We start from the raw sequence: 25,795 nt of genomic DNA, 5'->3' as shown, positions 1-25,795 counted from the left end.
AGTGGAGCGTGACTCAAGCAGTAGAGTGCTAGCCTTGAGCAAAGAAGTTCAAAGAGAGCATCAAGCTCCAGGACTGGATCAGAAAGAAAAAAAAGATAATTATAACCATCTTACCAATAGTTCAACATGGTCTCTTACACATCCAGCTAGGCAGAACAATAAAACAAGAGGATTATGGTCCAGGCTAGCCAGGGTAAAAACAAAACAACAATAACAAAAAACCCCATAAGACCCTACTTGAAAACTAATGAAGGCAAGAAGGGATGGCATGATTCAGCTGATAGAGCATTTGTGAAGTGGCCCTGAGTTCAAATCCCAGTACTACCTCCCCCACCATGGAAACACTAAAAGAAAACAAAATTGATTTAGGGACCCAATGCAACCTTTTAATTCCAAGCAGAGTCCTCTCAACATGATCTCTCTCACACACACAAGGGGAAAGGGAATGCCAAGGTCTGGGCAGGAGCAAAACCCAGAGCTGGGCAAAAAATATATATATATAATTATATAAACATACGTATGTGAAGGGGAGAGCTGGAGTGAGTAGGTAGGGTGGGGTTGGGTGAGGAAAGCTGCAGGGGTGTGCCCCAATAAATTACATTCTGTAGACAGCTTAGTAGGAGTGGGGGGGGGTGTGGGAAAAGGTGGAACCTAGGAGCCAGGCCTCTCAGAGATGTCCCACGCCTGGCCTCTTGATCCATCCAAGGAAGGCTGATGGCCTGGGCTCTGTGGTCCCTGGGTGGATGCAGGAAGGAGGCATCCTAGCCGGCTTTGGCTGGAGGCTGGTGGTAGCTAGACATTGTATAGGCAGCATCTCCACTTCTAGCCAAGGCTTCTGGGAGCCCTGGAGGTAGAGCAAGGGAGGCTTTGAAGCTTGGGGTCACAAGTAGAGGACAGGACAAGCTGGAGGGAGGATGGCCTCCATCAAGGAGGCCAGCTGGAGCCTGCCCCTTCCATTTAGAGAAACAGGAAGCTCAGGTACAGGGAGCTGCCAGAAAGCAGTGGAGGGGTCCACTCAGGCAGGGCCCCACAGCAGGTCCACCTCTGTGCAGGACAGCCAGCAGCCTGACCATGAATGTCCCCTTCATTCCCCTCACCCTTTTCGGAGGAGCTTCATGTGGGGGGTGACAGGCAGGGAGAGGGTGCAAACATTAACTCAGTGTGTGCTGGAGTCCAGGCTGGGTTTAGTGAGGCAGTGGGGACCTGGGATGGGAGGAAGCCCCTGGCCCACTGCAGGATTGCAGGGGTCTTGGCTCCCCTTCTCCCTGAGCAGTGAGCTCTGCTCCCACCTCCCACTGCTCCCAGCCCCCCCAGGGAAGAGGATGCTTTGGGTTTAGTGGCCCTCAGGCCCAGAGCCCTGGAGCTGCAGGGAGGGACTGTCACCAAGAGGGCAGGCAGGACAGTCAGAAGAGAGAAGCCTTCTTCTTGAGCTCATTCCGCTTCCACAAGGCCAGCTTGCTGAACTCTTCTGGAGACATGGCAAAGACCCTGGAGAAATCCTCAGCAGACAGGTGTCTCTGTGGGGTGAGGGAACACATGCAGATGCGGCTTGAGGCTCATCTCTTAACGATACTGAGACCCAGGTCCTCCTGAGGTGGACATAGGGCGGGCCAGGGAGAGCAGACAGAAAGAACCCCATCCATAATCTTGTACCTCGGCAGAGCATCTTGCCTGCATACCTCAAGTCTCATCCGATCCACCCCTGGGGGCAACTTGGTTCGTCCCTTGTTGGTCACCACCAGCATTTCATAGGGATAGATCTAGGGAGGGGGGGGGAGGGGCTCTTAGGCTGCAGAGAGATGTCCATGCCAACCCTCTACTGCTTGGGCCTCAGTGTCCACTTGCGGAGGGGCCGTCAGGGTTCATGCCATTTCATCACCATCCATTTCAATGCCATCCACCTGCCCAGCTTCTCTGGTGCCACCCAGCCCACCTCTTCATCTCCAGGAGGACCCCTAACAAATGAGCTAGCACATTCAGCTTGCTGGCCTCTGCCCCACTCCCGATGCCCCCCCCCCCCCATGGTGGCAGTCAGGTCCCCTGCCCTCACCTTCTGCTCCAGCACACAGGGCAAGGAGTTCCCCCGGTCCATCCTCCCCCTCTGGCCCTCTCCGTTCTGGGGAGACCAAAGCCGCAGTGAGCCAGAGTGGGGTGGGGGACCTTCCCAGTCTTACCCCAGGCTTCTTGAATCTTCACCAGGCAACTCTGTGGCCCCACACACCCCAGTCCCCACACTGTCCCTGGCCTCGGATGCGCCACCTGTTCCCCTCCAGGGGGCACTCACCTGCAGGCCTGCAGAGAAAGAGCCATTGTTCAGAGGCAGCTCCCAGGCCTGGGGCCTCCACACGCCCCCTCCCCAACAGACACTGGCTGCTGGGGAGCCTGTCGACCCCACCTTTGCCAGCTCCCCGCAACAGGCTGCCACACTACTCACCTGGGCTTCCTGCCTCACTCCCCGATGGGCTGAAGTCTGTGGACTGTAGCTAGGAAAGGACATGAAGAGGTAAGAGGAAGTTGGGATAGTCTTAGGGGTCCTTTCACCCTCAGAAGGCCTCCCCACCCCCACCCTCAACTACTCGCCATTCAGAAGCAGCCCCTGGTCCCTTTGTCCTCTGCCAGGAGGCCTTACCCGGCTCAGAGTGGTCCTGCCATAGGAGGGAAGGGAAGAGGACTTCGACGTTCCTGGGTGTAAGGCTGGAAGACAGCAAGAGAGCCTGGACTCAGTCCCTTAGTCATGACAGTGCTTTCCAATGAGACTGATCTTTCTAGCGAAAACATGGCAGGAGAAAACTAAGAGGGTCCCCGCGGGGGCTTCTGCAGTGTCTACAATACTTTTCCTCCCCTCTCTAACTGGAATTGTACCAAGTACACAAGTACACAAAAGCCTGGGACGTAAAGTCTACAGCTCAAGCTGAGACTCGTGAAATGGTGATTAGATGTGCCACTGACCCCAGCCTGCACAGCCACGTGACTGTGTACACATGACTCCAGGCTCATCACAGAGACAAACGGGCTATTCTAAGGCAAAATGGACATCTTTGAGCTAAATAGAAGAATCTGGTGGAACTCAGAGGCTGAACGCATGCCCCAAGGCACAAACCTATCAGCCTCATTCTCCAGGCCTCAATTATTGACTCCGCATTCTCAAAAACTCTTTTTGCACCTCTTCTCACCCACTCAGGACCTGGACCTGTTTTTCTGTCCCGTCCACATCAGACAATCCTTTCAAAGCACCAGCTGGGCCCTGTCTACAGCTACAGTAGCTTTTCCTCCCCCCCCCCCCCCCCCCCCCCCCCCCCCCCCCCCCCCCGGCTCCCCACCACTCCCTGGCTCTTTAGTCCCACACAGACTGCCAGGTTCCTTCCTGTTTTCATTTTTTGGTTGTTGTTATTGTTCTAGTCTGCTTTTGAAATAGCATCTGGCCATGTAGCCTTGTGTTGATTTGGAATTTACTATTTAGGCCCAGGCTGGCCTTGAACTTGAGATTCTCAGCCTCCCCACTCTCCCCACTACCCCCAGAGTGCTGGGGTTACAGCCGTATACCATCAGCTTAACACAGACCACTTGTTTCTTATCTCTGCAGAGTCCTCATTTTCTGCCACAGTCTTCCCAGCTTCTACCCTGTAGAAGGGTGCAACTTTCACCAGGGCCTCCACTAGGCAGTCTGGCACTCAGCCCCTCAGTTGCCTCTCTTACCAAACACTGATCCTCAATCAACCCAAGTTCTCCCATCCTGCCGGAAGGGATTGTCAGAACCTAAGCCTTACAAAGGTAAGGCCTTGCGCCACTTCCCATCAGTAGCTATTTCAAACTTAGGCTAATTTCACCACACACTCATTTTATCACACTCCCAACTCAGTAGAGGGCCTCGGCTGCTACCCAGATTGCTCTTGTTGGAAGCCTTCAGCCATAGAGAAGGGCCTTCACAATTGAAGGCTCCATCTCCTTTGCCTGCGCCAAGCCTTCCCACTCTACCAATCCTCCTGCTGCACCTTCACTAGGCTTATTCTCTAGGGACACGAGGGTGCCCTGACCTTCCTTCCTATATCCAGTCTCACTTTCCTCTCTACATTACCATTATACGTAAGCTGAGATTCTAGAGCCTAGCTCAGCCAAACTCAGCTCCCACTCTATCACTTATGTGGGACATTCAAACCCAACCTGTCTGAAACCAGCCTCGGCCCCTTTCCAGAAAAACGTGCTTTCTTTACTATCTCATTTCCAGGATGTCATTCTCCAATACCCCCAAAACCAAGTTCCAATATGTCTCACCCATATCCCCACATTCAACCAGCCACGGGATTCCATCCAAGGGATTCGATCAATCTCCTAGATATTTCTCAGCTTCCTTTCCTTTTCTCCATATCTATGAAAGTTTTTAGACATTAGACAATGCTATAGCTCCCTCTGTTCAAATTGAAACCCCATCACGAAGTGTTAGAAGATGGAAATGGAAGCAGTGAGGCCCCTGGAGGTGATTAAGTTGGTCAGGTCATCTTGGCAGGGCCCCGGGATCGCACCCTGGTGGCTTTACTAGAACATGGTGGGGCCTAAGGTATTCAGGGCTTGTCTAGCAAGTGCAAGGGTGTTACCACCATCACAAAAGAGAAAAGAAAAAAGAGAGCACTCAATAGTCTGAACAATGCACTTAAACTTCTAGAAAAACAGGAACAAGGTAAACTCAAAATTAACAACAGAAAGCAACAGTAAAGATCTGGGAAAAAGGTTAATGACATGGAAACTTTATTAAAAAAAACATACAAAGAAACAATGAAACAAATTCGTTCTTCCAAAAAAAAAAAAAAAAAGATTGGTAAACCCCTAACCAATCTAGGAAAAGACTCAAATGGATAAAATTAAAAGATGAAAAAAGGGAATATCCTAACAAATACCAAAGAAATTAAAAGAAACATGAAGGAATACTTTGAAACTCTATACTCAAATAAACTGAAAACCTACAAGAAACTGATAAACTTCTAAATATATTTGACCTACCAAAACTGAATCAAGATAAACGAATTTGTTTAAAATCATTTAAACAAATCTATAACAAACGATGAGAGTAAAGTAGTAATTCTCAAACCAATGTTTCTGAAACCAAACTCTTCCATAAACTAGAAAAAGAAGGAACACAACTAACCTCAAGTATCCCACTCATTCCAAAATCAGATAAATACACACAAAAAAGAGAATTATAGATCAATCCCTTTGATGAACACAGATGCAAAGATTCTCAATAAAATTCTTGCAAACTGAATTAAAATACATTAAAAGATTATACACCATGGGGCTGGGAGTTTGGCCTAGTGGTAGAGTGCTTGCCTAGCATGCACGAAGACCCAGGTTCGATTCCTCGGTACCATATACATAGAAAAAAGCCAGAAAGGGTGCTAAGGCTCAACTGGTAGAGCTCTAGCCTTGAGAAAATCCAAGGGCAGTGCTCAGGCCCTGAGCTCAAGCCCAGGACTGGCAAAAAAAAAAAAAAAAAAAAAAAAAGATTATACACCATGATCAAGTTGGCTTCATCTAAGAATGCAAGGAGAATTCACTACACTATATGTAAATCAATACACGTAATACATCACATAAACACAACTAAGAACAAAAATCCCATGACCATGTCAACTGGCACAGAAAAAAAGCCTTTGACAAAAATTCAACCTTTTTTTTTATGGTGAAACTTCTTCTTCTTTTTTTTTTTTTTTTTTTTTTTGCCAGTCCTGGGCTTGGGCTCAGGGCCTGAGCACTGTCCTTGGACTTTCTCAAGGCTAGCACTCTACCACTTGAGCCTCAGCACCACTTCCGGCTTTTTGGGGTACCGAGGAATCGAACCTGGGTCTTCGTGCATGCTAGGCAGGCACTCTACCACTAGGCCACACCTGCCCCCCCATTCATTCTAATCTTATTCAATATGATACTGGAAATCCTGCTAGAGCAATAAGGCAGGAGAAAGAAATAAAAAGGATTCAAATTAGGAAAGGAAGAAGTCCAACTGTCACAACTGACTGTACTAATCAATGGACTGTACTGATTCCACCAAAAAACTTACAGATCTCATATAGCACAACATAAAATCAACACTCAAAAATCAAAATCAATAGCTTTTCTATACACCAACAGTGAATAGGCAAAAAAAAAAGAAGTCAGGAAAACAATTCTATAGTGGCCTCAAAAAACAACCAAACACTTAAAAAATAACTAAGGAAATAAAAGACTCTACAATAAGTACTATAAAACCTTGGAATAAAGAAACTAAAGAAGATATCAGAAGATGGAGAGATTCATATGCTTGTGAATTTGTAGAATCAATATAATGAAAATATCTAGACTGCTAAAAACCATCTACAGATTTGATGACATATTCATCGAAGTCCTAATGTTATCCTTCATAGAAATAGAAAAATCATTCCAAAACATCTACATGGAGCCAGGTGCCAATGGCTCATGCCTGTAATCCTGGCTACTCAGGAGACTGAGATCTGAGGATCACAGTTCAAAGCCAGGCAGGAATGTCCATAAGACTTATCTCCAATTAATCACCAGAAAACTAGAAGTGGAGCTATGGCTCAAAGTAGGAGAGTGCTAGCCTTGAGCAAAAGAGCTCAGGGACAGCACCCAGGCTCTGAGTTCAAGCCCCACCACTGATAAAATAAATTCATAAAAGATCATGAATGGAAAGAGAAATTCTGAATAAAAAGAATAGCACAGAATATATCACAATACTAGACTTCAAATTATCCCTGAACTTTCTATGTGTGGGCTAGTAACTGGTTGACCTTGAATGCAAGATAATCCTGCCTTAGTCTCATTCCCTATCTAGCATTCCATATATATGTCTAACTATGGAACTATGTAGGAAGATAAGGAGATAGGAGAAGAAAAGGAAAAAGAAATATGAAAAGGAATAATTTTGAAATATAGTGCAACTATGCAATGAAGATGACATAAGTACAATGGAAAACTCAGTGAAAATTGTGGCTCAATAGGAGATCGAAGGGAAGGGGAAGAGAAAGCAAAAGAGTGGGGCATCCTGAGCAAAACGTATATATGTACATCTGAAATATAGTGAAATCTTGTAGAGCAGTTAATGCACACTAAAAAAGAAAAGTCTGAGCCTAGTACCAGTGACTCACACCTTATAATCCCAGATACGCGGGAAGCTGAGCTCTGAGAACCCAAGATCAAAGCCAGCCCAGACAGGAGAGTCTGTGAAACTCCTATCTCCAATTAAATCACAGAAAAAGGCAGGAGTTGGGCCCTGGAAGTGTGCTCTAGTAGTAGAGTGCTTGCTTAGCACACACGGGTTCAATTCCTTGGTTCTACATACACAGAAAGAGCCAGACATGGTGCTATAGCTCATGTGGAAGAATGCTAGTCTTGAGAAAGCTCAAGAAAGGTGCCCAGGCCCTGAGTTTAAGCCTCTGGACTGGGGAGAGAGAGAGAGAGAGAGAGAGAGAGAGAGAGAGAGAGAGAGAGAGAGAGAGAGAGAGAGAGAGAGAGAGGAAGAAGAAGGAGGAGGAAGAGGAGGAGGAGAAGGAGAGGGAGGGAGGGAGGAAGGAAGGAAGGGAAAGGAAGAAAGAGAGAAAAGAAGGACAAGAGAGCCAGGAGCTTGGCCTAGTGGTTCAGTGCTTGCCTAGCATTCATGAAGTCCTGGGTTTGATTCCTCAGTACCACATACACAGAAAAAGCCAGAAGTGGTGTTGTGGCTCAAGTGGTAGAGTGCTGGCCTTGAGAAAGCTCAAGGACAGTGTTCAGGCCTTGAGTTCAAGCCCTAGGACTGGCAAAAAAAAAAAAATGACAAGAGAGTGAAACCAGCTCAGATGGGAGGACTAACGAAGAGGGTAAATGAGAATGAATAATAAGGGACCTTATTTTCATGTCTGAAAACTGAACAAGGAAATCTGTTGAAATTGTGGACAGACGCAAAGACCTAGCTCGCTGCACTCATCTCGGCTTCATTGGGTGAGGCTCTTTTCTTTTTCTGTCTCCCAGCTGTCCTCGGACAGAGTGTTTCTAATGCTCCCAGCCTTTGCTCCCATGTTGTTCGGATCATGTGCCATGACCTCTTCTATTCCTTTGGTTGGCTTTATCTTCTTCTAAGACTCAGTTTTCCCTCGGGCCTTGTTGCTGTTCTTTCAAGGCACCCACTGTGCTTTCTGTACCCATGCCTGCCAAACCCCAAACCCAGGCTCCCTGTCAGTCTTCTCTGTTGACCTCCATCCACCTCTGGTAGCTTGGATGTCCTTAGTTCCTGGTGCCTGGCAGACCCTCCGTAATTACCAGTTACCCAAGCCAAGTACTGGTGCCTCACAGCTGTGATCCTAGCTATTCTGGAGGCTGAGATCTGAAGACTGTGGTTCAAAGCAAGCCTGGGTAGGAAAGTCTGTGAGACTCTTATCTCCAATTAAACACCAAAAAGCTGGAAGTAGAGCTGTGGCTCAAATGGTAGGAGCTCCCATTTTAAGCAGAAACTAGCTAAGGGACAGCACCCAGGTGCCGAGTACAAAAACAGCAAACAACCATTGCTGGTAGCCCTCCTTGTACTGGTCTCTCTTCCCATCAGCTGCTGGCCAGGAGCTGGTATCCTGGGCCCCAGTTCTCCCCAGGGCACTTACAGGTATGGAAGGGAGTCCTGTCAGGCAAGGAGCGGGTTTTCCTCCGGATTGGCAAGGACTTCTCCATCTCTTCTTTCAAGATCATTTTTCCCAAGTTGGAAGTAACCTGAGAGAAGAGAAAGGAGGATGAAGCCTGGCTGATCAGCTATAAACCACCCAGAGTTGATAGACTGTAAGACTAGAGTAGCAATCCCAGGATTCCCATGCTCTGGGGCCTATGGATTCCTTGCCCTTCATTGCAGAACCCTGCACCATATCATCTGCCATGGCCTTTTCAGGGCCCCCTCCTCTCTCCCCTTCCCTGGACCAGTAACCCACACTGCCCTTCCAAGAGCCAGTCACTCTTCTCTGTGCTTTAATCCTAAGAATCTCCCCCAAAGCAGTCCAGCTGCCAAATGGCCTTGAAAAGTGACCTCTCAGATTTCTGGGGAAACAGAGGCATTTCTTCCCTGTTCAGATCCAGGTGTTTTTGTGACATGCGCAGTTTAAACTAGCAACAAGACCATTTGTTCTGGTCTGGCTCTGAGATGCTACCTTACTGAGTTCCTCCTTCTGACGCTCCCTGATGGCCTTAAGCTCCTCTTCTGAGTCATCATCTTCTTCCTCCTCCTCTTCTTCTGTCCCCTTGCGAGAAGCTTTCCGCTTCCTCCATTCAGTCTCTGGGAGACAGAGGCAAGAGAGACAGCTCAGCCTATCCGCGCACTTTTCAGGTGCAGGCTCTTTGCAGGTGCTGGGCTGAACCTCAAGAACAACACTACCCATTTCTTTTCATTTTCCATTTTAAACCATGTTTTAGAGATGGGTTTTGCTATCTCAATCCACTGGCCATGGGGGCTCTGCTGGGAAATCCTGTTACGATGGAGTCTAAACAGATCTGTTTCCCAAGGCTGTCCTCCACCTTCTGGCTGGTGTGCCTTCTGCCTTAGCCTCCCATGTACCTGGGACTTCAGCTGGGAACCATTATGTTCAGTAGCACAAATTCTTGAAGGAGGAGGAAGAGAAGAAGGAGGAGGAGGAGGAGAAGGAGGAAAGGAAGGAAAAGAAAAGAAGCTGCTAGTAGTTCACACCCATGAGGAAGCTGAAATCTATGGATTGGGGTTCAAAGCCAGCCTGGACAGAACAGTCAGAGAGACTCTGAGAGTGTGTGTGTGTGTGTGTGTGTGTGTGTGTGTGTGTGTGTGTGTGTGTTGGTAACAGGGCTTGACTTCAGGGTCTGGACACTGTCCCTTAGCTTTTTCTGCTCAAGGCTGGTGCGCTACCACTTGACTCAGCTTCACTTTCTGCTGGTTAACATAAGTAGCAGTCTCATAAACCACCATTCAAAAGAATTGTACTCATTAACTGACTTATGTGACTGTAAGCCCTCTGTACATTACCTTTACAATAAAAAAATACAAAAAAAGAAGGAATCTCAGCCAGGTGCAGTGGCTCACATCTCTAATCCTAGCTTCTCAGGAGGCTGAGATCTGAGGATCATGGTTCAAAACTAGCCCGGGCACTAAAAAGTCAGAGAGACTCTTATTTCCAATTAACCACCAGAAAACTGGAAGTGGGGCTGTGGCTCAAAGGGTAGGGCAGTTAGCCCTGAGCTGAGGAGCTCAGGAACAGCACCCAGGCCCAGAGTTCAATCCCCATGACCAACAACAATGACAAAAAAGGAATCTCACAAATGTTCCTGCTTGGGCTGGCTTGAAACTGTGATCCTCAGATCGCAGCCTGCTGAGTGACTAGGTTTATAGATGTGAGCCATGGGTGCCTGGCTCCAAGAGACTCTAATCAGCAATTAACTAGCAAAAAGCTGAAATGGAGGTATGGCTCAGGTGGTAGAGTGGGGCAGCCTTGAACAAAAAAGCCAAACAAACACAACAGGCTCTGTAATCAAGTCCCAGAACCGGTAAGCAAACGAATGAATAAAGTAAGGGGGGTTGGGAGTGTAACTCCGTGGCAGATCACATGCTTAGCCTATGTGAGGACCTGGGTTCAATCCCAGCACAGTAACTAATTAATAAGAATAACACCCTCCCTTTCCTATGGAGCTGGTAGGAAACATGGGGGACCCTCTCTTATTTATTCTCCTAAGATTTGAGAAATGTCTGCTGAGTGACTAGATCCATGAAGGTGGAGAGGAGTAAGTGATGGGCAGGCCTTCCGAGCAGCATGGCAGGATGGCAGAGCTGCAAAATTAAAAGGGTACACGACAAGCCTGGATACTGAGAAAGGCACATACACACACACACACACACACACACACACACACACACACACACACACACACACGCAACCTAAGAGGATTCCTAGGCGGTGGGGTGGGGTGGAGAGGGCGGAGATCCTTGGCTCCCCCCCGCCTCAGTTTCCCTACCCACAACAGCCAGCGACGGAGGGCATGGCCAGTAGTCGGTTTCAATCTTGGCTGGCTGGTTGGGATCGGGAGGCTGTGCTGCGGGGAACTTGGACGACTCGATGATGAGGTCCTCGATGAGGTGCTTGCTCTGCGGGCTGCCTCCCATGGACTCTGAAGACAAAGGGGAGGGTTAGTCCATCCTCAGGCCAACCTGGACTTCCCAGGGTCCCCGGCACTATCACAGGTCCCCTCGCACCTGTGAGGTCACAGATGCAAGAGCAACATGCAGCGAAGAACACAGAGCAAACAGTCCATGCTGTAACAGGTATCTGCCCATCTCCCTGCCAGCCAGCCCTCAGCACCTGCCTGGTGCAGCCCCCCTGGCCGGTGGCAGACAGGAGGCATGCGAAGTGAAGGAGGCCCTCACCTCTCTGCTTATAGATAGGTGGCTTCTTGTAGATGTTGGAGTCTGGGCGGGTAGTCTCTGGGAAGGGAAATAAAGGCAGATGAGAAGAGCATATGTGGATGGCAGGGGACGCTGGGTAGAAAAGAGAAGGGGCCAAGTGGAATGGGTCAAGAGCCAAGACAGACCTGAAGGTCCTGGGGTCCTAACATTATGGAGTTCAGTGGTGAGCTGGTACCTCAGAGAATGGGAGAGGTGGAGAGTAAGAGAGTTGGGGTGCTGAAGACAAGTCAGGGGGAACAGCTGCAGTCAGGCCAACCACAAAACCTACCAGGATGGTGGAAATGGGGCAGGCTGGTCCGGGGGGTTCCTGTGGTTCTTGGAGTTGAAGTCTGAGACAGAATTCCAGGGGTCCGGCTCTCTGCCCACACCTGCAGAGTGGAGTATATTTCTCCTGTATGTCCCCTGCCACCCCATCTGTCCCCACTCCTACCATACCCTGTGTCCCCATCCTATACCCAACACCCCTAACCCAGGGCAAAGAATTCCAAGGCCTCAATCTGTTCAAGGGACAATGGCTTAAATAAGGCCTTGAGAGTCAGACTGACAGACAGACAGACAGATCTGGTTGGTGACTGGGAGGGATCTGCTTATCCCTTTGTGCCCCTGCTCTGTAGCGCTGTCTGGACACAAGGAGATTTGGGGTCCCATAACAACAGGGCTGGGCAAGTCTCAGGGCTAGGGCAGACTCACCTCTGGAGAAGGTGGGGGAGATGTGGATTTGGGGGACAGTGAGCGCTGTGGACAGAGAGGACAGTGGTAAGTCACAGTAGGATAAAGCTTTGTCCCTAGAACCCCAGAGGGGCCATTCCAGCCCACATCTCAACTCCACACCCTTCCCTAACCACCCTTCTCTCAGGGCCCAGTCAGGTCTCAGCCCAGCCTTCTATCCTGCCTATTCCCAGGATGCTCCTGATAAAATGCTGAATCTTTCTGTATGGAGCACAACGAAGCGGAGAATCTTGGAGCAATGGGCCCAGTGCACTGAGGGCCGGCCATGACTTCTGCAGAACCTGATGACAAATGTCAGGGACAGGACCACAAGCCACAAGGGATACAGCATGAGCTCCGCATTCAGGTACCTCCCTCCCACAGTCTGGCTGCACCCCACAGCTCAATCAACACTACTGTTTTACTTCAGTACCTGCTCAGGCACTGCGCAACTTTAGGGGGATGAACAGGGAGGAGTGGAAACTGAGGCAACCACACACACCCATACTTTTAAGTTCAGTAACTCCTGAGATCTTTCTGCCCACTTCTCATCCATTCCTACAGCAACACCTCCCACCCCCTTCCACACATACACTCTGCGTCCTTGTCATTCAACTGCAGCTGCCCCTTGCTTTCTACTTCTGGGCAGCATCCCCCCTTGACCCTCCCTGTCTGCTCCCCCCCTCCCAAATGGGGTTGATTGTACCCCAGGGAGATTCCATTCATCAGTCTCCCCCAGTCGGATTCCACTCCCCCACTTCTGGAACCAGAAATACCCCCACCTCCCGGCTTCTAGGCAGCTCCACGTGTTCCAGAAGGGAGTAGGTGAAGTGGGGCTCATAGATCATGAGGTCTGGCCGCTCTATGTCCAGGATGGCCTTGTCTTTGGGGATGGCAGCCAAGTCCTTGTAGCCCAGTACCTGGTTGTCCATCTTGGCCTAAAGGGAAAAGGGCACAAATGGAACAGATCCTAGGTCGCCTGTGGAGACTTACTGTATTACCAAGAATCTAGCAGTCATTCTACACATCCACAAGTTACTACCTCCAACTGTAAAGTCTACACATTTAGGGCGTCACCTGGGAAATAATGACAGTCCTTGGCCTGGCACTTTGAGTACAGCCAGACAAGACAGCAAGGGGCCGGCAGGGACCTCCGGCTCCTGCCCACCTTGGCAGCATCTCCCTGGGGGGAAGCTGGGGTCCCAGTCCTCCCTCCACCCAAAATGAGGAGTGGGCGGCCTACAGGGGTACTCACCACGATGCTGGAGGGAGAGCCGGGCACACTGGAGTCTCGGGAGGAGCTGACGCTCCCGGGGGAGGTAAGAGGTTGCTGGGGAGAGGGAGAAGGGGGCGGGTGGGCGCGTGCGTGGCTGCGAGGGCGGGGAGGGAGGCGGGGGTCCGCCCCAGGCGCGGGAGGGCCCGGCCACCAGGTGGCGCCGTGGCGCTCCCAGGCTGACCCCGGCGGCCCGCGGTCCCCACCCGACCCCAGCCCCTCCGCGGGGCCCCGGGGGCACCGCACCTTCTGCAGCCGCTCCATGCGGAGGCTCAGGCGGATCCGTGCGCGGTGAGGTCAGGCGTCAGGCGCGGCCCGGCTCCCACGATGAAGGCGTCCCACCGCGCCGTAGGGTCCTCATCCCTCGGCGCCCCGGCACGGCGCACGGACGCGGACGCGCGGCTGGGGTGGCTCTGCGAGGACGGAGGGGGCGTCAGGCTCGGGGGGGGGGGGGGGTCCCCGCCGTGCGCTCAGCCCCGGGGAGCGCCCTGCACGCAGTCCCGCCGCGCTGCTGCGTGCGGAGCCATTGTTCTCCGGAGGAAATGACGGCAGGGATCCGCCAGCCTGCCCGGGCTGTGGCCTCCCGTCCCCAGCCTTGGCCACCTCTGCCCCGCCCGGGGCGGGCTCCCGCAGTCAGGCCCTCTCCAGGGCTTGGGGACCCCCCGCCCCCCACATCCACCGGGTCCCCTTCTTCCTTCCCCGCCCCGGGAAGGCGCACGCGGAGGGACTGAGTCATACCGGAGCCAAGCGTGGACGCACGAGGCGTGGACGCACGACACGCGGGGAGGAGAGGGACAGGGATGGATTCCCCCTGCGTGTGAGGCCAGGCCCTGGCGCAGCTGCTCCTGCCCCTTGTTCCTGTCCCCTGTATGGCGGGCACTCGGTACAGCACCCTTGGAGCAGGCGTGGGCCACCTCCCTACGCCCCCCAGTCTCTGCTCCAAGGCCCACCACACCGCTGGGCTCGCAGGGAGGCGGTGTAAGTGGGGACGTGAATTCTGTCAGTGCATTAGACAGGCCATGCTTTCCTGGGCGTCTCCCTCAGCCTTCCTCTCCCTCCCTCCTCCCTGCACCCAAGGGGGCAGTGGCTGCCGTCTGCCCCCTAGCCAGAAGCCACCAAGTCCTTGCTGCTGGTGGCTCACACCTGTCGTGCTAGCTGCTCTGAGGCTAAGAGCTGAGATGTGCAATAATAATTAAGCCTCAACGTTTGTATTAAAGGAGAAAAAAAAAACCCACAGGAGAATAGTAATGGTCTCTGCTTCTTAGGGCTGCGATAGACAGTTAAGTTCCAGTATGAGATGTGCAGAAAGTGCCACATGTTCCAGTTCCACGTAGAAAGTTAGCTGCTGCACTATTTCTACCTCCCAGGGACTAGTGAGCTTGGGGGGCTTTTCTGTAGTTAATTCCTAGCATCACAGTCACAAAAGAATGGGTCTCCCTATCTTATTTATTTTTTTGTGCCAATCCTGGGACTTGAACTCAGGGCCTGGCTGCTGTTCCTCAGCTTTTTCATTCAAGGCTCCACCATATGAGCCATAGTTCCACTTCCAGCTTTTTGGTGTTCAACTGGAAGTAAGAGTTTCATGGATTTTTCTGCAGAATCACAATCCTCAGATCTCAGTCTCCTATGTAGCTAGGATTATAGGCAAGAGCCATGAGTACACAGCTTGCCAATCCTTTTATCTACACTTTAAAAGTATGTATAATACTGGGATGTGGACTCAGAACTTTGCACTGATACTGGACCAACACCTCCAGCACTTTTTGCTTTAATTTTGAGATAGGGTCTTTTTTTTCCTGGGTCCGTCTGGACAGCAATTCTTTGTGTGCTTCCCTGCATGGCTGAGGAGACAGGCATGTGCTATTAGGTCCAGCTTCATCCACTTTTAGTATCAGCTAGTTGGCTGTTCACTCAATCACTAAATTCTCTATCTGCCACAGAACTCACTCCCTCTTGCCACCCCTCTGCTCCCCCCCCCCATCATCCTTCCAGGGTCCTCAGAAGGCCCGGCCCCTGTCCTCTCTACTCTGGAGCTTCAAAACAAGGGTTACTAAAGAAAGCAAGCACTTCACGGTAGGCTGAGGCATGCGAAGAACTCGTTGTGGACTTCTAGTGGCAGCCACAGTACCCCAAAAACCCTCACTGAACACACAGTCTGTGAACAAACAGCACAAAAGCATGATTCGGTGTGGTCTTGCAGGGATAGGCCCACTCTACAGATGAGGGCACCGAGGCTGGGCAAGGCTGAGGAGCTGCGGGTGGAAGTCTCTAGCATGGTGAGGTTCACTAAGATTGACCGGTATTCTATCACATGTGTAGGGAGAATCAAGTCCCTTTCGAGTTCTAGAACCAAGGCATCTCTAAGAGAAGGTTCCAGTCATCATACACACCCTCAGTGTCTCATGGGAAGATTCCAATCTAGAGGTGCAATGCCTCTCAAACTTTCTTAGAAATGCTTTTTTTTTTTTTTTTTTTGCCAGTCCTGGGCCGTGAACTCAGGGCCTGAGCACCGTCCTTGGGCTTTCTCAAGGCTAGAGCTCTACCACTTGAGCCACAGCACCATTTCTGGCTTTTTCTATATATGTATGGTACCGAGGAATTGAACCCAGGTCTTCGTGCATGCTAGGCAAGCACTCTACCATTAGACCAAACTCCCGGCCCAGAAATGCTTTTATTCATTATTTAATTTTTTGTGGATCATTATTTAATTTTTAATTATTAATTTGCAATAGTGGAGATGGAATGCAGAGCCTCATGCATGCTAGGCAAGTGCTCTACTACTTGCACCATGCACCCAACCCTTTTACTGTAAAAAATAGAATCTAGCTGACTTCTGATTCTCCATCTGCCTGTCTCTGCCTCCTCAGTAGACGAATATATGCTGTGAAATGCTTTTAACTCGCTGTCTGAGGAGCCTGATACATTCTACTATACATTGAAGAGCTCCCCCTCCTTCTGTTTTCCTTTGGAATTTGCTGGTGGCACAACAGTTTTGCCCTAGAGGCAAATGTTTGTCCATCTACCCAACTATCTCTCCATCCATCCATCCATCCATCCAATCTGTCCATCCATCCTCTCATCCATCCATCCAGCCAGCCATCCATCCATCCAATCTGTTCATCCATCCTCTCATCCATCCATCCATCTTCCATCTACCTAGTCATCTATTCATCCCCCCATCTGCTTATCTACCCATCCATCCACCAGTCACATATTGCTCCATCCACTACATGGATTCTGTGGGGATCACAGTTCAGTTTCCTCACAGAGAGCAGAAAGGTGAGAGGAGAGTGAAGAAGAAGATATGCTGCCCACAGATAGCTACTGTGCCAATGTGGAGGTGCTTGTGCCAGATAAGGGCCTCAGGAGCCAAGGGGAATCAAAAGGCTGGAGAGTCCCCAGCATGAGAACTGAAGAGGTTTCTCAAAGTAAGATGTGTGTGAGAAGGGGTGGACTTGAAGGATGTGGTGGGGAAAGGTATCCTTGGACCTGAGTGAAGGTGTAGATCTGTGGACAGGCTGGGGCAGGCTGGAGAGCAGCAGACATGGCTAGAATGTAGCGTTCAAGGAGGAGATACAACATTTTGGACAGGAGGTTGAGTCCCGCCTTGGGTTAGATTCTATTCCTATGGTCAACAGGGGATGGTAGAAGGCTTGGAACATCTTTTTTTTTTTTTTTTTTGCCAGTCCTGGGCTTGAGCTCAGGGCCTGAGCACTGTCCTTGGACTTTCTCAAGGCTAGAGCTCTACCACTTGAGCCTCAGCACCAGTTTTGGCTTTTTTTCTACGTATGTGGTACCGAGGAATCGAACCCGGGTCTTCATGCATGCTAGGCAAGCACTTTAACCACTAGGCCAAACTCCCGGCCCTTGGAACATCTTTTTAAGCATGGAAGTTCCAGGAATCCAGTACATGCTTGAACCAAATGAATCTGCTAGCAGCCTGGGAGCTGGACTGGGTAGGCAGAGGTGGCCCACGGGCTGCAAGATGGGAGGGACGAAACAGCGTCCAGGCAGAGGACTGTGAAACACCAGACTGGGGCATGGGCCAAGGACAGGAAGGTGTTAATGGGAGAAATTCTAGAGGCAACCTATACAAAGCAGGACTGAATCCTAGGGCAGGGGAGGAGGGAGGAGAGAGGAGGAGAAGAAAGGGAGAAGAAGCGAGAGGAGGAAGGAAGGGATGAGTTCACTTTTGCTAGACTGGCCAGCAGGTAAGGAAAGGAGCTGGAGGAGGGAACATGCTGGAAATAGGGATTTTCTTTTGGGAGCCATTTGCTTTGAGGGGGACTCTGAACCAAAAATTAGAGGGAGAAAAAAAACCCCAATCATCCAGCATCCTAGAGAGCTAACACTGTGGTTTAAGTGGTAGAGCCCTAGGTATTGAAATAAACAGATAACAACAACAAAAACACTACCACCAACAGCAAAACAAGCAACCAGCATCCCGGTAGTGGAGGACAGAATAGCAGAGGTGGCATGAGTAGAAATGGAGACAGAAAACAGGTGGCTCACACCTGTAATCCTAGCTACTCAGGAGGCTGAGATCTGAGGATCCCGATTCAAAGCCAGCCTGGGCAGAAAGCCCATGAGACTATCTCCATTGAACCACTAAAAAGCTGGAAGTAGAATTGTGGTTCAAATGATAGAGCAAGAACCATGAGGAAAAAAGCTAAGGGACAGCATTGTAGGCCCTGAGTGTAAGTCCTAGTACCAGCACACACACACACACATAAAATGAAAGCAAGAGCCAGTACTAGGGCACTGTCTTCAGCAAAGGGCCTGGCATATAATAAGTGTGATGTTAAGAATGTCATAGAAGGAGGGGCAAGAAACTGGACCACCATGCAGCCCTGGGGCCAGCACTGGGGAGAATGTGAGGAGAGATACTGGGAGAAGAGCTTTCCTCCCCATGGCCCCCTGGTAGGGAGGGCAGAGGCAGGGCCTGGCCAGGCCCCGAATGTAGAGAGCATAGGAGCTCACTCCTGGCAGGCAGATGCAGGAAGGGGTTGAGGCTGGGAAGAACAGGGAGAACAAGACTGGTCTGTTCCAGGAAGTACCAAGCGGAGACCTGGCTTTGGAATCAACCACATGCTTCTAGAAAGGAGAAGAAAGGGCAAGATGTTGATTGGGTAAGAAGATTCTAAGACATTTAGGGGAAGCTAGCCTAGAGGTTCTACTTTGGGGGGGGCGGTGGGAGGTGTGATGGAGGTACAGCATGGATCCCACATGCTTCTGGGTACAGACTGGCAGGGACAATGTCCAGTAATACTCACCCAGGGTGGCCCTGGAGCCCCACCCTGAGCAGCTAGCATGGGGTGCAGAATGAGTTTGTGGCTATGGGTGGAGGGTGAGAGCTTGGAGGTGAGGGGTCTCAGGCCAGCCCCCCAGGGCAGGTTATAGTCATAGCTGGTGCGTGCAGACCATCCATGGCGTGGCTGTTCTCCCAATCTCGGGAACCAACTGTTTCCTCACATTGTTGCTGAGGAAATGGAGACCACCACTAATCAAATCACTGGTCAAGAACACTGCTCTAAGTTGAAACCTTTATCCAGGATCCCACCTTGTGCAGAGCAGGTCAATGAGTCAGTCTGTCCATCTGTCCCAGCCTTTCTTACCTATACTGTTCCCTCTCGCTCGAGGGTCATACAGCTCAGCCTCTGTGTACACCGGAGAGTTCCCTGTTCAGTTCTTTCCCTGGAGCCCTAACAGTGGAAGCACAGCCTTATTCCTCCATGACATTTGCATTTTAATTTGGTTTTTTTTTTTTTTTGCCAGTCCTGGGCTTGAGCTCAGGGTCTGAGCACTGTCCTTGGACTTTCTCAAGGCTAGAGCTCTACCACTTGAGCCTCAGCACCATTTTTGGCTTTTTTTCTATGTATGTGGTACCGAGGAATCGAACCCGGGTCTTCATGCATGCTAGGCAAGCACTTTAACCACTAGGCCAAACTCCTGGCCCCTGCATTTTAATTTGGAATTTCTTAAGAAATAAAAGTTCTTAGAGCCTTGCTCTCTTCAGTATTTACTGCTATTTGAAAGGTAGAGAGTAGAGGCAAGAAGTTAGTAAAGACTCCCTCTAAACAAACCAGGTGGGTGTTGTGGTTATACCTATAATCCCTGTAAGCTACACAGGAAGCAAAAGGTCAGAGGGTCACAAAAACCTGGAAACCGTGTCTGAAAATGAACTAAAGCATAAGGGCTAGGGCATGATCATACGGTCCAGGCACCTGCCTGCTTCATCTCTCAATACTAATTTCTCTCTCCAGGAGGTGGTCTGACCCTCTCCCCATCCATGTTGTACCCCCTTCATATATTTGTGCTGCCCAGGAGCTCCCAGCATCCCCATGGGCAGAGACCAAAAGGGCAGGCTGCAGCAGGAAGGGAGGGAGGAAGGGAGGGGAGAGAGGGGAAGCCCTGGGGAGGAAGGCAGCCCAGGTGGTGGAAGGCTGGCTCAGCTTTCCTGGCTCTGGTCAGTCACCAGCAGGTTTCTCATCCTTCCATCTCAACCCCACCCACCCCCAGCTGTGGAGTCTGGCCTTATCTGAGCCACCAGCCCAGCCCCACCTCACACCACACACCCTCTCTTGCCTAGGCTACTGGAGCAGGCAGCTCCAGGGATGGACGTGATAAGACAGAGCCCACAGGGACCTCCGTGGGTGCAGCCACCCATTACAGGCAAGGGACAGAACCCAGACAGAGCCCCTGGACTTGTAGAAACAAAGTGAGCACCAGGAAGTTCCCAGCCGCCAGTTCTCTAGCCCATCCGGAGCCAGCCACAATCTGGGCAGGGAACTTCACCCAAATCAGCTTTTGCTCACTTAGGAGGACAAAGGCGGCCAGAGATTAACTTGCCAGAGGGAGCCATTGGCAGCCAAGCTGGGTCCCTACCCAGGCCCTGCTCAGACCAAAGGCTTGGGATGCTGTAGTTATCCTAAAGATCACCGGGGTGGGAACCAATCCTCACCTGTGAGCGGGAGCCGGGCTATGGGGGCCTGGCTGGGTCAGGCCAGGCTGGAGACTGTCCAAGTGGGCTGGGTCAGGTGGGGGACACCCTGCCCCTCTAGGACTGCCTTGCCCCTCCTTCTCCTCCTGCTTCCTGCCTCCCCCCACACCACATTTCTCTTTCCCTTTCACCCTCACCCCCTCCCAGCCCCACCTCCACAATTGCTATGGCAACAACTCAATGCCAGAAATAAAAGCAGGATCCAGCTAGGTCACCAGTTCCCAAAACAGCATCCCAGGGAGGGGAGGAGAAGGCACTGGGGCAGACCAGCAGGGCACTGGCCAGGCGAAGTACACAGTGGCTCTGTGTGTGGGGTAGGGTGGGGCAGGACACAGACCAATGGCTCACCAGACACAGGTCCATTACTTAGGCCAAGATGGCCTCTGGGCTTTTCTCAGGCCAGCACATCCCATTATCTCTCTCTTCCCCTTTCACCTTTTCCCTTTAAGCAATGTTCTGGGTGCGCACACACACACACACACACACACACACACACACACACACACACACACGTGCATGTACACACGCCAGTCCTCGGCACTGTCTCTGAGCTTTTTTGCTCAAGGATATTGCTCTACCACTTGAGCCCCAGCTCCACTTCTGGCTGTTTTTCCTTGGTAGTTAGAGATAAGAATCCCATGTCCTTTCCAGGACTGGGAGTTTGGCCTAGTGGTAGAGTGCTTGCCTAGCATGTATGAGGACCTGGGTTCAATTCCTCAGTATCACATACATAGAAAAAGCTGGAAGTGGAGCTGTGGCTCAAGTGATAGAGCACTAGCCTTGAAAAAGCCCAAGGACAGTGCGCAGGCCCTGAGTTCAAGCCCCAGGACTGGCAAAAAAAAAATCTCATGGACTTTCCTTTCCTGGCTGGCTTTGAACCTTGCTCCTCAGATCTCCTGTGTGGCTAGTAATACAAATATGAGCCACCAGCAGTACAATCGTTTTTATTCTTGATCTATCTGCTAGGACCAGAATCTCTTTATTTTTATTTTTGGTCAGTCATGGGTCTTGAACTCTGGACCTGGTTGCTGTCCTTGAGCTTTTCAGCTCCACCACTCTGCCCCTTGAGCCACAGTGCTACTTCAGATTTTCTGGTAGTTAATTGGAGATAAGAGTCTTACATACTTTCAGATCTCAGCCTCCTGAGGCTGAGATTACAGGTGTGAGCCACCAGTGCCGGACTTTAGGACCAGAATCTCTTAATACTAACACTTGACAAGGCCTGTTACCCTGAGCAGACAGGCGTTGTGTACAGGCCTGTTTCAGGTCGTGCCTGTCCACTGAGCCACAGGGGCCTTTCTTTTCCTATAACCCCATGAAGTGTGCATCTCCTCATGCAAGTTTTCCTTAGGTCTCTCTTGCCTGGGTTTGCAGACCCTGTCTCTAGACTTACGTCTGGAGAGGTGACCACTTCCTGAGTCTTCCAGGCTCTCTGATTTGTGCTACTGCACAAAATAAGCTGGGGAAAGCAGGAGGATCTAGCTATCCTAAATTTGGCTTCCAGAATTAATTCTGTGAATATCTCTGCTCTGTTCTCTTCACACATGAGCTCTGAATGAATGTTGGAGACCTGGCTTAGGAGTGGATCTGTCCAGTAGTGCTGAGACAGGCCCCACAGGTACACAAGCAGAAGAGTCCCATACAGTGCACAGTTGCACATGGAATTCAGGCACAGGGGTGCACATGGGGACTCCACAGTCGGCTTGCCAGTTCACACCCCCACTCTCCCACATCATGACACACGGCGCTGACACCCACTTGTACCCACCCACTGATCCTCCTCTTGGCACACACTTCTCCACGCTCACAGCCCTCACACCACGTGCTGGCACCCAGCCCGGGGCTATGCACATGTAGACCAACAGTCCCACTGCCGCTCCAGCCCCTCCCGTGACCCCACAACTCCTCTGCTTTCCCTCTTCTGCTCCCCTGGCACCCTGTCTCCTGGAAGGGAAACACAGGGACACAAGGGGAGAGAGGGGAGTGTGGCCAGCCAGGCCAGGTAGGGGGCTATCAGAGCTTAGTGCCCAGATCCTTCCAGCACACCAACCAGGGTGGTGCCTGCAGCCACACCCAGACACCCCACATTGCTCTTTGGGTTCCTACTCCAGTCTCCAGCCACACCAATAGCACTAGCCCCAAAGGGGATCTCTCCCACCCTGGAAAGGGAAGCCCTCCCCCCTGCCACCAAGGGCCTCTTCTTCCATTATTCAGTAAGGAGCAAACAGCTCCTCTACCCACCCCATGCTTGGATCCGGGGTGGGCAGGACTGGGGTGTTGGAGATGGCAGTATGGCTTCCATGAACTTGGAACACCCCAGCCTTTCTTCCTCAAATCAGAAAGAGATTTAATCAGACCAAGGTCTGCCCCTTGCCCCATCCCAGGCCCATCCTCTTTCTGAACAGGCAGCGGAGCTGTCAGTAGCCTGCTACCAACCAAAGTCCGGATCTCTGGTAGGGGCTGTAGCTCAAAATGCCACCCCCCCAGAAGGGGAAAGAGAGATGGGACTCTCACCTACCTCTTCCCTGACAGTGTGGCCCAAAGGCTCCGAGACCCCCAAGAGGTATAGACCCTGGTCCTCTGGCTGTGCGATTTCTCAGGAGCCTAGGTGAGAGGCTCCTCTTCCAGACACCCAGCTGAGCTTTCCAGCTTTTCCGAAGCACAAATAACAGGAAGAAAGCTGGCTTGGGGTGGGTGGGGTGGGAGCTGTCGAAGGAGGGGAGCTGGTCGCGCCAAGCAGTCTGGTGTCCCCTCTTGGGCCCCCACCCCCGTCACCCCCACCCTGCTGCTCCACAAGCGCTAGCCTTTTGGGTCCCGGTGCGGGGAGCTGGTGTCAGATGGGCGGGCCGCGGCTCCCCCACACCCTCCCGCGCCCTCCCCACGCCAGCGAGCTGAGCTGATAGTGGCCGCTGGGCCAGGGTGTGTGTGTTTGGATGGGCTGTGTTTCTACCTCAGCTGCAGCAGCGGCAGCTCAATCCATTACAGACAAGGGAGGCATTAAGCAGCATCATGACGAAGCAGAATCAGCTGTGCTGTCCTTTTCCCCTTTCCCACACCCCAGCTCTACAACACACACTCACACTCACAGCCCCTCACCCCTCCCCGTAAACAGCTAGAGGTCAAGTCACTGGAGGGAGGGGAGACGGCTGCTAACCCAGGGGGCCAGTGCATGGCTCTCCAGGAACCCATGCCTCTGCCCAGCCTCATGGCCCCCCATTATCTTGCAGAAGCAACCACAGAAGTCTTTGTGGGGGGAAATCTCACTTCTTGGGGTAGGGGTGCAGGCAGAGGTGCCACACCTGAACACTAAAAGATTAGTCCCTGAGCTACAGGTTGGCACAAACCCCCTGGGATCCACAATAAGGCACAACCCAGAGAGAGGATGGAGGACCTCCCCCTCCCCCACTAACCCCCCCCCCCTGTGTCTTCCCAGGGAGGGAGGCTTGGGGAAGAGGGAACTTCCTGAGAGGTGGACCAGTTCCCAGTACAGAACTCACAGAAGTGTGCCCTTCCTGAGACCTGGCAAAACCTCAGCCACCTTAGGACACCTGGGAAAGGAGCCTAGCTAGAGACCCCCACAGGTGCCCGCCAGCCTCCTCTCCACCTCCATGTCCGCTGCAGACTTGCCTACCTAGGCAGTCTTGCTGTTGCCTTGGTAACTGCTGCCCACAGCCGGTCAGCTGATAGTATCGACCAACAGTTAAGAAATCTAGACTCTGGGGAGGGGGCTCTGGATACCCAAAGGGAAAAACCATATAGGGAGGGGTCTGATGGGGTCAGGTAGGAATGTACTTCAAGGTCTTCTCCTGGGAGGGGAGGGAGAGGTGGATCCAGACAGGGGAAATAATGATGGCAGGAGGCTGAGAAAGGGGGAAAGGGTTTAGGTTTAGCTGCCCAGTGGTCCTGGGAGGACCGTGTGGAAGATATGGAGAAAACCTGGGGTCTAGTCTATAGGACCATGGAGGGAAGGGTATAGCTTTAACTGCTGGGGGGGGGGGCCCACAGTCTTGGGGGAGGAGCTACCTCCATCCTCACAGCCAGCTTGTCCTTGGCAATTCCGGAGGCCTTAGGTTCTTTCCACCCCACCCTTATTTTTCCAAATCAAGATTTGAGAGGGAGCAGATCCCAGCCAGCCCCACGCCAGTCCTGAGCCTGCTCTTATCCCTCCAGGAGACCAAGCACCTCTGGGGCTCTGAGTTCTATGGCTCAGCCTGTTAGGATTCCTGACATTCCCCTAGCTTCTACAGTTCTCCCTCCACCCTCGACCCCACCCCAGGAGACATCTTCCAGAACAAGGGTTCCCAGAGGCAGGGCTGGAATGAGATGATGCCAGGGGCCTGGAACGAGGTGGGTCTGAGCCCTGGGTGGAAAGCTGGGCTGGGAGGGGACTCTCCTCCTGATTGCAGCCTTGTGATGTAGGACAGAGTGGGGGAGGGAGAGACTGGGGGCAGGGCGGGGAGAAGGAGAGGTGGAGGGGAAGGTTCCCGGTACCTTTAAGGGCCTGGGGCGTGGGGCAGGAGCACTGCAGCCTCAGCGGTGACATACACCTCCATCCCTCCGCGCATCTCTCTCCCCGCCTCCGGTTGCCAAGACAACCTGCCGACAGCTCGGCCTGTCTAGGCGTGGTGGGAGGGGGAAGGAGGAGGATGCTGTGGCTCCTAAGGCCTCTGCCTTAGGTGGAGGGAGGGGACCTGCAGGAGCCCCTTAGTGCTAGGGCTGCACCCCCAACTATACCCCCTCCCCACTTTCTCCTAAAGCTCCAGGATTGGCTCCAGAGGTAACCTCCTTACTTTAAGGCAGGATGGCATTAGCATTTGCTGGTCTGGAAGGGGCATGCAGGCTGTGCAGACTACCCCCATGGGGTAATGGAGACAGAGACAAGGGATGGATAGCCTGGATGTTGAAGGGCCAGTGGGCTGGTTTCCAGTTGGTAGGGCCTGTAACTATGGGCCCCTTACTTATATATACCATCTACTAGGGTGCTCAATCCCTCTGTGTCTCCTAGACCCAGAGAAATATCACAGTTGTTTTCTAATCACATAGGACATGACCTCACCGCCCCCAGGCCCAGTCCCCCAATCCTCCGGAATGTCTCTTCACTGGCCAGCCACCTTGGCCAGCTCTGGACCCAAGGGAATGCAGAGTTAGGGCTCCCTCTGTCGACCTGAGGTATGGTTGCTGCCAAGGTTATTTCCTGCTGGTGTGAATGCTGGTGGTATAAGTTGGCCAAACCCAAAGACCCTCATCGCCCCTGCCAACCTCAGTTTCTGCAGTCTGCTCATACCTGTCCTGAGGACAGGGTCTTCCTCTAGCCCCTTCCTCCTGAGAAGACCCCCGACTCCCGATGCCAGCGGAGCTAAAGACCAGTCTAGTGATCGTCTGATCTCAGGTA

The 25,795-nt window shown here is 51.8% G+C and overlaps 1 protein-coding gene across 3 annotated transcripts; it reads right to left on the bottom strand.

Annotated features, from left to right (window-relative positions):
* Positions 1–364: 364 nt before the first annotated feature.
* Positions 365–24,977, bottom strand: Dmtn (dematin actin binding protein). Of its 3 annotated transcripts, XM_090354276.1 has the most exons (16): positions 22,922–23,103; positions 13,650–13,816; positions 13,386–13,460; positions 12,913–13,068; positions 12,113–12,157; positions 11,691–11,790; positions 11,384–11,440; positions 10,975–11,127; positions 9,150–9,274; positions 8,616–8,721; positions 2,630–2,694; positions 2,435–2,483; positions 2,285–2,292; positions 2,051–2,116; positions 1,680–1,760; positions 365–1,517 (listed from the first exon to the last, which is right to left on the bottom strand). In XM_090354276.1, exons 2-16 carry the CDS (start codon positions 13,665–13,667, stop codon positions 1,404–1,406), a joined length of 1,218 nt encoding a protein of 405 aa, XP_090210402.1. In that variant the 5' UTR covers positions 13,668–13,816; positions 22,922–23,103; the 3' UTR covers positions 365–1,403. The 3 variants fall into 3 exon arrangements, 1 of the variants encoding a protein (XP_090210402.1); XR_016539046.1 differs by lacking the exons at positions 2,285–2,292; positions 22,922–23,103 and adding an exon at positions 24,895–24,977 and having other exon boundaries at positions 1,430–1,517; positions 13,650–13,814; XR_016539047.1 differs by lacking the exon at positions 2,285–2,292 and having other exon boundaries at positions 1,430–1,517; positions 13,650–13,814; positions 22,922–23,101.
* Between the last annotated feature and the right edge of the window lie 818 nt (positions 24,978–25,795).

Source organism: Megascapheus bottae, chromosome 20 (assembly GCF_031878675.1).
Source record: "Megascapheus bottae isolate mThoBot1 chromosome 20, mThoBot2.hap1, whole genome shotgun sequence".
Taxonomy (NCBI): Eukaryota; Metazoa; Chordata; class Mammalia; order Rodentia; family Geomyidae; genus Megascapheus; species Megascapheus bottae.
Note: the sequence above shows the minus strand (reverse complement) of the source record. Positions and strands in the feature narration are given on the sequence as shown.

Coding starts and splice junctions, on each gene's coding strand:
- Dmtn (XM_090354276.1), bottom strand. Junction 12,158..12,912: donor AGCTGCCTAGAAGCCGGGAG/GTGGGGGTATTT, acceptor CTCTGTCCACAG/CGCTCACTGTCCCCCAAATC. Junction 1,761..2,050: donor CCTGTGTGCTGGAGCAGAAG/GTGAGGGCAGGG, acceptor CCCCCTCCCTAG/ATCTATCCCTATGAAATGCT.